The sequence below is a fragment of the Saccostrea cucullata genome, unplaced genomic scaffold (assembly GCF_032062105.1).
Source record: "Saccostrea cucullata isolate Sc308-1 unplaced genomic scaffold, CSIRO_AGI_Scuc_v1 ctg1665, whole genome shotgun sequence".
In the NCBI taxonomy this organism is placed as follows: domain Eukaryota; kingdom Metazoa; phylum Mollusca; class Bivalvia; order Ostreida; family Ostreidae; genus Saccostrea; species Saccostrea cuccullata.
The window spans coordinates 71,467-84,179 of record NW_026923101.1 but is presented as its reverse complement, the minus strand read 5'-3'; the positions used below and the strand labels follow the sequence as shown (position 1 = coordinate 84,179).

The 12,713-nt window shown below is 35.6% G+C and overlaps 2 protein-coding genes across 4 annotated transcripts in view; both read left to right on the top strand.

Annotated features, from left to right (window-relative positions):
- LOC134263170 (uncharacterized) overlaps positions 1 to 12,231 on the top strand; it is a 64,951-nt gene extending 52,720 nt beyond the window's left edge. Inside the window, exons 13-17 of the mRNA XM_062745482.1 lie at positions 4,980 to 5,185; positions 7,214 to 7,355; positions 10,289 to 10,501; positions 10,705 to 11,628; positions 11,893 to 12,231. Coding sequence (XP_062601466.1) covers positions 4,980 to 5,185; positions 7,214 to 7,355; positions 10,289 to 10,501; positions 10,705 to 11,628; positions 11,893 to 12,050 — 1,643 coding nt within the window. The 3' untranslated portion in view covers positions 12,051 to 12,231. The remainder of the gene's footprint in view (positions 1 to 4,979; positions 5,186 to 7,213; positions 7,356 to 10,288; positions 10,502 to 10,704; positions 11,629 to 11,892) is intronic.
- The window catches only part of LOC134263164 (uncharacterized), a 98,136-nt gene that overhangs the window by 75,919 nt on the left and 9,504 nt on the right, over positions 1 to 12,713 (top strand). The window lies entirely within an intron of this gene.

Below are 12,713 nucleotides of genomic sequence, written 5' to 3'. Positions count from 1 at the left end.
AGGAGTAGCATTAAAAAATGTTTACAGACAGACAACTAAACAGACGGACGGACGCCGGACGTATTACGTACTATCGCATAAGCTCTTGTGGTCTCTGACCAGTAGAGCTAAAACCAAATTTATTAGCTCACCTGAGCCGAAGGCTCAAGTGAGCTTTTCTATTCAAAATTTGTCCGTTGTCTGTCGTTTTCGTCGTCGTTAACTTCTCAAATTTTCGACTTCTTTTCAAGAACTACCTGGCCAATTTCAACCAAACTTGTCACAAAATATCCTTACATGTAGGTGAAGGGGATTCAAGTTTGTTGAAATGAGGGGCCACGCCCTTATTCAAGAGGAGATAATTCAGAAATGGTAAAAGTTTGGTGGTATATTTTAAAAATCTTCTTCTAAAGAACCACTTTGCGAGGAAAGATAAAACTTATAAGGAAGCATCCTAAGGTAGGTTAAATTCAAGTTTCTTCAAATCATGACCCCCAGGGCGTAGAGCGGGGCCACAATAATAAGAACGTTATAGTCATGGGTGATTTTAATGTAGATGAAAATAAAAACTCAAATCTTAAAAATATTATGAAAACTCAGGGACTGTCTCAAATAATTAAAGAGGCCACTAGAGTAACAAAAGACTCCAGCACCCTCATTGATCATATATATGTGTCCAAACCTAAGGATATATGCAAATCTGGCGTAATACATATGGGTATAAGCAATCATCATTTAATTTATGCTGTCCGAGGAAAATAAAGAGCGGCACAAACAGTCATGTTAACATAAAATTTCGTAGTTTTCGGGATTAAGATGGAGACCAATTTCATAAAGATCTCGGTGAGGTTGATTGGAATGAAATTAAGAAGTGTGGTGACGTAAATCAAATGTTGGATTTTTTTAATGCACAATTTTTCAAAGTCATTGACAAGCATTTACCTTTTAAACAACGGCGGATGAATGTTAAGTCAGAGGAATGGATAAATGATGAAATTTTAACTGAAATGCACAACCGCGATTATCTACACGAAAAAGCACTACAAACGAAATCAGCGGAGAACTGGGATCTTTATAACACCAGCCGAAATTGTGTTACTCTCAAGATCAGAGAGGCGAAACTGGACTTTGTAGAAGAAGCAATTGATCAATGTACCAATCGACCAAAAGATATGTGGTCTAGATTAAAACAATTTCTACCATCAAAGCAAAATTCTTCAACATGTACACAATTACAAACGGAGAGTGGAACTTTAACATCTTTTGAATCTATGGCTAACTATTTCAATGATTTTTTCTGTAGCAATTGGATATGAAAGAGTGAAACAGTTTGATTCTTCTTAGAACAACTTAAACCGCCAGGTTCATTTAGAATTCCAGATATCGCATGAATTTATTGCAAATAAAATTGTTAAAATGTCATCTTTGAAAGCCACGGGTATTGATGGTTTGTCTGTAAAACTTTTAAAGATGTCTTTTAATCATATAGGTGATATATTACATTTTATTTTTAATGAATCAGTATCATCGTGTACATTTGTTGATGCATGGAAAGAGCAAGAGTAGTTCCATTGCACAAAGCGGGTGATGAAAATCTAGTTAATAATTACAGACCCGTATCTATTTTGCCAGTCATTAGCAAAATTATTGAGCGTCATGTTTTTAATTCTTTTTAAGAATATTTATCAAAGAACAAACTAATAATTAACTGAGAGTCAATAAGGTTTTCGGCCAGGTTACTCATGTGAAACAGCACTAGACAATCTAATAAATAAATGGTTTAAAAACATGGAGGACGGTGAACTTACAGGAGTTCTGTTTATTGACCTGCGTAAGGCCTTTGATACAGTCAATCATAAAGTTCTTTTACACAAGCTGAGGTCATTTGGAATCTGTGAAAATACTTTTAATTTTTTTCAATCTTATCTTTTAAATCGTAAGCAATGTGTCAGTTGGCGAGGTGCTCTGTCTCAAGAAAAAGATATATCTTTAGGTGTCCCTCAAGGGTCAATTTTAGGACCGTTATTTTTTATTTTATATATTAATGACTACTCAAAATGTCTTAAAAACTCGTCAGTTACAATTTACGCAGACGACACCTCGCAGGATGTAAGCGATAAATGTATCGACGTTATTGAGTAAAAACTTCAAGAAGATCTAGAGTTCAATGGATGATAAAAAATAAGCTCAGTATATATCTAAAAAAAACGCATTGCATGCTTAATTGCACATCCAAAAGCTTGCAAAAATGTAGAAATCTTAGCATAAATTTTAATGATGTTCAAATTGAATTTGTGAAGCAGGCCAAATTACTTGGTTTTTATATTGATAATACCTTATTTTGGGACGTTCATGTTGTTTTTATTTCAAAGAAAATTTTAAGAAAACTTGCTGTGCTTAAGAGAGTGAATCATTTTATGCCACAAAATGCTTTAATTAAAGTTTTCATTAGTATCGTATTTCCGCATTTTACTTACTGTTCCACTGTTTGGTGCAATGTGAAAAATCAAAATTTTTTTAGAAAAGTTATTCAAACTTCAAAAGAGGGCAGCTAAGATACTCTTAAACATTCGAAATATTTTAACTCCTACTACCTTTTTATTATTTTAAACTGGATGCCAATCAAAGATTATTTTATGTTTAGACAGGTCATTTTTCTATTTAAGGTTTTAAACAATCAAATGCCAGATTATTTGAATGTTTCAATATACAAGAGATGTCAATTGTCGCTAAATCAGGTCAAATGATTTTATGTCAAACAAATTGTATTTACCACGAGCTAAAACAGAAAATTACAAACGTTCATTTAGATATTCATCTGCATTTTTATGGAACAAACTGTCACAAAATGTTCGAAATTCTAGGTCAGTGGATAGTTTTAAATCTGTGTATCTCGCTGAGTATTTTAACAGACTCAATTTTTAAAATGGATTTTCCCCCAATGTTTGAGTGTATAAAATATATGTTCTTCATGTTTATATATGTATGTGTTGAACTTTTATATCTTATATTAAGATGTTAATTTTGAATATCCATATGTGATTGTAAATATGTTTTAATGCCGGACCACAATGAAAACTAGCTTTATGCTAATTCTGTTATCCTGGATAAATAAAGGCTATTATTATTATTATTATTATTATTATTATTATTATTATGGCCAATGGTCTTCTTCTCAAGAATAGCAAAGGCATTATTGAATTTATTTGGAAGCATTCTCAGGTAGTGGAGATTCAAATTTGTTCCATTTATAACCCCTGGGGGTAGGGGGCTTCAATGGCCGGTCAAAGTTTTACAATGAAATATTGTAAAAGTATTAAATTTAGCGGTTTATTCTATTTAGCGATTTTGACGGAAATCAGAGTCTGCTAATTCAAGTACATCGCTAAATGTCTTGAATATCATACAATGTACATTTTCAACTAGCACATTCAGATAGCGCTAAATTAAACCTACGCTAACATGTTGAAAATTGAATTTCCGCCAAATAGCATACACGCCTAATGTAATACAATTACAGCATATAGATCCTATTTACTTGGAAACATCCTCAGATAGTGGAGATTCAGGTTTGTTCAAATCATGACCCCTGGGGGTAGGGTAGGGCCCCAATGGCAGATCAAAGTGTAACATAGGAATATATACAATGTAGGTAAAATACTTCAAGGACAGCAAAGCCATGATTGGTCATATTTTAGTCGGGCAGGGTGGATTAGAGGTTAGGGAGGGGGCAGAATTTAAGTTCAAATGTAAAGGAAAATAAAGCCAAAGGTAGTCAAACAAATATGCAAGCATCCTTAGTGTAGATTCTAGTTTGTTCAAGTCATACTTTCTTCCCTTTAAGGATTGGATGGGACCACTTTTGGGTTTAAACTTTTCAGTAATACTGATGTCTGCTTCTTTCTTAGCCACAGTGGTCAAGCGAGCGATGTTGCCAATGAGTCTCTTGTAATTTTTACGTCTGAACTATTCCCATAAATAGTCACCGTCAGAGTATATAAACCCTTCGACTTCGTTACACCCGATTGCACACTTGAAACTAGTGGCCGACATGTAGTACTTCTTTTGTGGTCTTAGAGATTTTGCGGATATCACTTGTTTTAAATATGCATTTTCTGTTTGTAAATTATGTATTGACTTGCATTTTTATGCCCCCGTAAACAAAGTTTCGGGGAATATAGTATTTGTTGTGTCCGCCAGTCTGTCTGTCTGTCTGTTTGGCCGCAATTACCTTGCCCATAACTTTTGATTTAGTGGAGCTATGAATTTCACATTCACATGTGTATCTCTTGTGACAAGAACTTTGTTTGAATACCACTAAATTTGACCTTTTGTCCTTGACCTTCGAGTTTGACCCACTTTTAGACAAAAATTCCAAACTTTTACTTTGGCCTTATCTTTTGAACAGTAGATACCAGGACATTTATATTTCACATACCGGTATATTTACTCATTCTCTAGAGGACCTGAGTACTTAAAGGACTTAAAGAGGCAGCAGGCCAAGGGCAACATTTTCACCTTCGGGTCCAACAATTCACATGTTGCCCGAATCCCAGTCTATAACTGTTTTGTTATACCCTTCAGTGCTCACTTTAAAAGATTTAATCAGTACTCACTATATTATCACAAAACATATCCTTCGCTTCTCCCTTACCTTGCTGGTAGCAACATCTCTTGTAGCCCTTAACATGGGCTATTTCCGTGTCGCCGATATTGTCGTTAATTAATTACTTGTTAATTACTTACTTAATTACCTGTGACGTATCAGTGACGTTGCTGTCTAACAATTCTTATGTTGGACCGGTAGCTATTCAACAGTGAAATTGTTAGACCGATGTAATAAACATTTCTTTTGTTGGACTTTTTATTAGTAATAAATATATAGAAAGCTATTTATAAGGGTATAACAATATTTTTTTTATCTATCAGAAATGTTAAGTTAAAAGTTAAATGATAGTTTTTTAAAAATTTGTTTATATTTTTTTCGTCCTCAAATTTAGATCGGTCGTATGTGATAAGTTTGCAGATAAACTGTTCTGGAAGAGACAATCCTCCACAATATCAAGTGAATCTGGAGGGGACAGCAGGGACTGCTAAGTTTGAAATGGACAATCTATGTAAAGGTGGATACTATGGTCGGACTTCCTGGTATCATGGAGCCTTTGCCGACAAAGATATTGGTCAACTTCAGCGTGTCAGGTTAATGGTGTGTACTTTTCATTTCGATTAACTTATTTGTTATATCTACAGGCCTTTAGATCGATCAAGAAAAAAATTAGGAATGTTAAAAAAAGATAAAAGTATTAAAAAAAAGCGAGGTAAATTATTGAATAGCAAGTTGATGAAACAAGAATATCAAAAGTCTTGTTTAAAGTAATCATTTTGTAAATTTTATAATCGATACAATGACCTTGTTGACAAATACAATTTGTCATTGAGTCAAATGCTGACTGACGTTTATCATACTAATTGTTAGTCCATTAGTTATACATTGAATTGACGGCAGATTTTCCCGTTATTTCCCGATCATAACTAGGAGCACACGGCGGGTGTGACCGGTCAGCAGGGGATGCTCACTCCTCCATGGCACCTGATCCCGCCACTGATGTTTCGGAGGTCCGTGTTTGTTCTGCTTTTATTTTGTATTGTTTATGGATTTTGATATTGAATACTGTTCATTATCTCCATACATTTCTTCAAAAGTGTCGGACGTGAGGTTACATGACGAATTGAAAGACAGTACAAAGTACATGTATTATAAAAGATATAACAAAACATTGATTGACTATCTTCTCGGACAACATGCGTTTTGTCGGCCTAACGGCCTCAAGCATACAGTTTGGTTCTGCCATGGATCCGACAAAACGCATGTTGCCCTCGATCTCAGTCAATAGATGTATAATGTGTGACACCTTAGCATGGTTAACATTGGGTGCTATCCTTAAAAATAATGACTGCGCAGAATATAGGTGTTAGTTCAGTTACATTTATTTGACTTGATCTCGTATTTTTACGTTTCAGCTGTAAACCTATAGGGTTTAGCACAGACATATTGTGTGAACATTTTAAACTTAGACAATATTAATAACATAATCATTTTTAGTTTTTAGCAGTTAAAATAAAACGAGATAAAGATTTATTAAATCAGAATGTATATTATTAGTGACGCAGATTCGGTGACTTTATAATTGGAAAAAGGACCTTAATTTTATAAACAATTATTATCTTGTCAAAACAAATTGGATTTTGTTGTTGTTCAAATGCACTATAATTTGGTAGATCATTTTGTAATGAAATTGATCCGAATAGACAAATCAAGCCTATCGATAGTAAGTAATAAAATTTGAACGGAAATACAATGGTATTATTAAGAGTTTTGACTAAGAGCAATAAAATTGGGAACTTTGAAGTAAATAAGTAAAAGAGCTTAAGGCTAGAACTCCTGTGGTGCATAATTGGGGACTGAGCCCATAAATATTAGTAACATGCATTTACCTACATTAGAGGGTGGTGCCATGTTGGGGTTCATAGGTCAACAGACAGACCTACGGACAAAGCGTAGGTGGTTGGTGATGGTGAATTAGCCGATGAAATGTATTTTTATATCCGGGACCATGGATATTCCCACTGAGCACAAAATACCCTGTTTTAGTCAGAAAAGAGCATTCCCGCTTTTATTCCTATTCCCGGTTTTATTCTCAAATATTATTCTGGGAATCATTATTTCGGACTTTTGATAAATTTTGCTAGTTGGAGTTCAGTCTTAAAACTCTTTACATTCTGGGACGGATCTAGTGAACATTATTGTGCATTGGTCTATACGAATCACTTTTCAAATTCGAAAACTATACGATCACGGAAAATTGTAAATTGGATTAATTTATTAAACTTTGGAAATCGACAAAAGAGTCGTTATTGGCTTACACAGCTCGGATAAGCCATAAATATAGCTTTAAAGAAAAATGAAAAGCATGTGCATTTCTAGGAGGGTGTCGAAGGTGCATGGGACTTTAAGAAGGGCAGGCGGGAGACGGAATGTTAAATAAAATAGACCCTTACCCATCCCTACCCATCTATTTGCGTATGCTTTTCTTTTCTTTAAGCGGGGACAAAGATTCTCTGAATTACCTTGACGTATACTTATAGTCATGCATGAACTGCATGAACTGCTTTATTGCTATAAAAAGGAGCTGTTATAGTTAAATGATCAGACAATTTTTATTTCAACTTAAAGGGCAGAGGAACTGAACCAATCAAAGGGATTCAAATACTAATAGGACAGGGTCGTGACATTCTGAGACACATTGCAACTGGTTTAAGTTCAATCGGATACGAATATAGGTTTGATATGGGAACAGCAGAAAGGAAACCAGTTGGTATGCCTTTTTAAATTGCATGTTCATCTTTGTCAGAATTTCAACCTATACATGTATTTCGCATTTTTTTCTTACTTGTCAAGCAGTGCAGCACTAGGGGATTAAACCCTATGTGCGGCATGTTTGTCTGTACGCATGTTTTACATGTTACTTATACGAGGGTTGATCCTAGAGTCATGTCACAACTTCAATAAAATTGCTACTAGTCCACGTAAATCAACAAAATTTAAAATGAGTGAAGCTGTAGTGAAGCTGAATTTATAACAAATTAGTCCAGAAAAAATTTATGAATTATACTTTTCAAAATATTATTTGTTATCCAGGTTTAAGTGCCAATCGCTATCAAAGGCAATCTAAAACAAGAGCTAGATAGACTAGAACAGTTAAAGATCATTAAAGATGTGAATACTCCTACTGACTGGATCTCGAGTCTTGTTTTTGCACCTAAATCAAATGGACGGTTTCGGTTATGTATTGATCCAAGACCACTGAATCAGGCTCTTAACTCTTTACAACTTACTGAACTGTAATGCAACATACACTTACTGTTCACGTCATAGAAATTACTATTTCCCCGCAAGCACGTGCACCTTATAGTGTGGTACATGTTTCTCTAAAGTTAAGTGCAAATAATATTACATGACGTGATATCACCTGCTCCCGAGGAGTTCCAAAGACGCATGGAAGAGGCGTTAGAATGACTTGACGGAATCAAACCTATTCATGATGACATCTTGATCTATGAATGTGGAGACAATAACGAGGAAGCTCAAAACGACCACGACTGCAAGATGGAAGCCTTGCTGCAGAGATGTTCAGAGAGAAACATTAAACTGAACAAGGAGAAAATGAAACTGAACTGGTCTTTCTCTCTTACTTAGGATTTTTCAATTCAAAAATTGACCTGTGCATAGATCCGCAGAAAGTGAAAGTAATACGAGAGATGCCAACTCCCCGGGACAGACAGGGAGTGCAGAGACTTCTAGGGATGACAGACTTTGTTCAACGATTTGTGCCACAGCTTTCTAAAACTACAGCACCTTTAAGAAGCCTTCTGAAATCTGACACACATTTTAGATAGAGTGAAGATATCCATGGTATTCAAGCATTTGAAAACTGTTTTATAGAACACTCCAGTGTTTAGATTGTTTGATGAGCACAAGGAGCTAGTTTTGCAGTGTGATGCATCCAAATCGGACCTTGGAGCTTGCCTACTTTAAGAGGGACACCCAATTATGTATGCATCAAGATCACTAACAGAAACTGAATGCAACTATGCTCAGATTGAAAAGTTACTCGCAGTTTTCTCGGGAATGGAAAATTTGAGAATTATACTTATGGTAGATACGTTCTAGTAGAATATGATCATAAGCCAGTTGAGATAATACACAAGAACAATCTACACCGTGCACCAAAGAGACTACAAAGAATGTTGCTGAGACTTGAGAAATTTGACTATGAAGTACTCTAAAAAAGAGGTACTGAAATTTACTTTGCTGATAGTTTATCCAGAGCATATCTGAAAGCTCAGCCAGAGGACCTAGAAGAAAAGGACCCCATGGAAGTACACAATGTAGACTATAAGGAGTATCTACCAGTGTCGTAGCAGTGCATTGCGGAAATCAGAATTAAAGGCATCAGAAAGAGATAAAACTATGGATATGCTGAAAGGAGTGATTAAGACTGGATGGCATAAGACGAGGGTAGAAGTTCATACAGAATTTTCGACATACTTTCTATTTCGGGAGGAACTTGTTCAAAATGGACTCATTTAAAAAGGTGAACGGATTGTAGTTCCTGTAGAAACACGCAGTCACCTTCTTGAAAGGATCCACAATTCTCTCATAGGAATTCAAGGATGCCTACGAAGAGCTAAATGAAGCCTTTACTGGCCAAATATTTCTAAACAAATTGTACTGTTTATAAGTAAATGTGAAGCTTGCAACATGTATGCAAATGATCAAGTGAAGGAACCAGTGTTTAGTAAGAGAATTCCAACTCGACCTTGGCGAGTCATTGCGTGTGATTTATTCGAGTTCCAGAACAAAGACTAGTTAATTACAGTAGACTACTACTTCGACTACTTCGAGGTTGACCGTCTATACAGTAGAACTGGTAGTACCATAATCAGCTAATTGAAAGCTCACCTTGCAAGACATGGGATACCCGACAAACTAACCTCAGACAATGGACCACCATTTAATGGTCAGGAATTTGCTGAATTCTCGAGAATATATGAATTCAACCACGGAACATCTTCACCAAATTATCCGCAATCCAACAGCAAAGCCGAGAATGTTGTGATTAATATTATAAAACGCTCGATAAACAAGAGTGATGCTGATCAGAAGAATCCATACCTAGCATTATTAGACCTTAGAAACACATCCAGTCATATTTGATATTCTGCAGTACAGCATTAAAGTACGAGTTAATCGAATACGAAAAATCTCATGTACGATCTATTGTGTTACCATGTTGTCTCGTTCTGAAATAAATAAGATTTAACACTCAATACGTGGTTCTACATTTACATGACATATATACCCACGGACTGATAATGATACAAATATGACGCCAAATATTAAAGATATGGACACATTGACATTACTTTTGGATCACCCTCGTACGAGTACCTCTTTTGTTTTGCGCATGTATTGTGTTGACATACTATACTAACTAGACAGTGATTCCTTAAGAAACTTGCGAATATACTCCATTTCAACTCGTTGAATAAATTCAATATCAAATCATACAATATAGATATCCTCTAATTACTATGCATCTGATCCCACCTCTGATTTTTTAGAGGTCCGTGTTTGCTCTGCTCCTGTTTTGTAATGTTTAATGGACTTTTGAGCTCGAATACTGTTCGTTTTTTCCAAATACATACATGAAACACCGTTTAAAAATATTGAAGTGCTTTCTTTTAGAAATTGACATCTACCCTGCACTGTTCTCCTTCCATAGTAAAACACACCCGGCGGGGAGCGTGGTGAGACGTCGAGACACCGTCTTTATAGAGGTCGTGTCAGCCGTGGACAGAAAATCATTCTGGGGTCAACCAGTGTCCCACTTACTGTCCAACAAAAACGGAATGGTCACTATAAAAGAAAAGGGACCAGTGCCGCACAAAGCCAAGAGAGGTTAGATTTATTAATTTTAAAAAATATTCAACATTCATTGTATAGTTAGACGCAGATTATTTTATAAGCGGAGAGTAAGGTGATACAAATGTATAGAGTGTGGGAGGAATTGTTCATAAAACTTTCATCAAACTTTCATGTTCCATCACTTTTGAACTCTCTACGAGGCAGTTATATTAGACATTGAGATTTTTTTCTTTTAGGCTGCAGTGGCATCATTTTCCCCGACAATGGCATACTTGGCGTCTTTAATAATTTTGAAAACCGTTACTTTGTGTCTTTTGGCGTCGATGTCATGATAACCACAATTTCAATCAGAACGAAAAGGAGTTATCTGGCAAACCAGTATTCAGTGGAATACATCGATAGAAACAGTCCAGACTTTCAGACGTTACAACACATTACCAGAAGACCTACCTCAGGAAATGTTAATAATATGGAAATCACGTTTCCACAAATGTATCTCTCCGCAATCCAAGTGTATGTGAAAGGCGTAGCTGACTTCGCAGACAACGTAAATAGCTTGCTGATAAGGGGGTGTCCTAGTGCTCTTGTAGAGGCCGAACCCCATAGCACAGACGCAGAGGAATGGGATTTAAGACTCAGCGAAAACCAAGTTCAAACGTACCCATATTTACGAGTTGTCCCAACACAATACAACGTGTCCAATTTTGATAAAGTTTTCCAAGAACTTGAAAAGCCTTTCTCTTCAACGAATTACAGAAAAGTGATAGACTTTGAACCAAACCAGAGGGGATGTGTGGTGGACCAGAACTACATCCAAAACTATCTGATGATCACTGACGAAATTGAAGGGCTGAAGTTCCGGAATACTCGGGTGAAGTCTTCTGGGATATCTGTCACAATCATTACTGACGTCATGGCCATAAATAAGATAATGTACGAACAGAACATGCCGGCGGTGGATAGTTTGCTTCGTATGGCGGTACAGAGGTACCCCTGTAACTCCAGAGATGTTATCTTCTCTTTACAACCGTCGTTGGAGGAGGGAGCGGGCCTGTCGACTACAGTTATTGCAGTGATAACTAGTCTAGCTCTTTTGGATGTAGCGACGATAGCTATTTTGATAATTGTATGTGTGATAAGGCGAAAGCGCGGAACGACAGGTAAATATGCTTTTATTTGCGATGTATCTGTGATGGTGTAAATTTTTAGTTTACCAGGAAAAATTTACATGACAAGTCAACTTTATTTTTATAAATTTAGTGACATCTGCTAAATTCAAAATTTACAACATGACATACATTTATTACTGAATTAATGTTTTTCTTCCACGAAGCTTGATTTCTCGCAGTATAATTTTTATCATGGTAACGGGTGTATGATTATTTTTAGTTGAATACCGGTTACATGTATATATTTTTTTACAGTAGATAGACCTGACAGACAACCAACGACGAAAAAGAATATCAACATTGAAGAGGGGGAAAATCACGAATACATGTACCCTAACAGGTCCTTTGAGGACACGAGGCTTCAGCCCCAGGCTCCCCCCGCTATTCCATCCCAACAGAGGCGGATGACATAAATTTGACAATAACCTCTCCCAAACCACATACACACAGAACATAAAGCACAGTATGTTGATACTTTCACTTCAATTATTTTTTATGTAGCTCACCTGAGCCGAAGGCTTTTATAATGTAAACAAGGCTATTGCTTTGTTTTTGTTTACATATCTAAATTTATCATATTCATTTTACAACAAAACGAAATTCAGCAAATCACTAGAACTGTCTAATCGTATTTATAGTCAAATTCTTTTAACCAATCAAATCGTTACCAGTAAGATCATCGTATATTGTTGAAGCGAATGAGTCTAGAATTGTTCCGAATTTGACCTCTGAAGAGACCCTCTATCACCCTTGCATCAGAAGCTAAAAAGATGGGATAGTACAGGAAACATAAAGAAAGTCTTTTTATGTGATAGAACTTTTTAGAGGGAAATTTTCATGTCCAGTATTATTGTCATTTATTAAGCAATATATTGATATCCTTTAATGTTATTGAATAAATACTAATTTTCATATGTCTTCCATATTTGTTGATTTATTTACAATAAATATTTTTTTTTAAATTATCAATAAAATGCATGATTAAATATTTAACTAAAATCCTATTACTTTTCAAATACATATACTCTTCCGAGAGGAATTAGGTACAACAAAAAAAAGTAGAAAATAATTTTTTT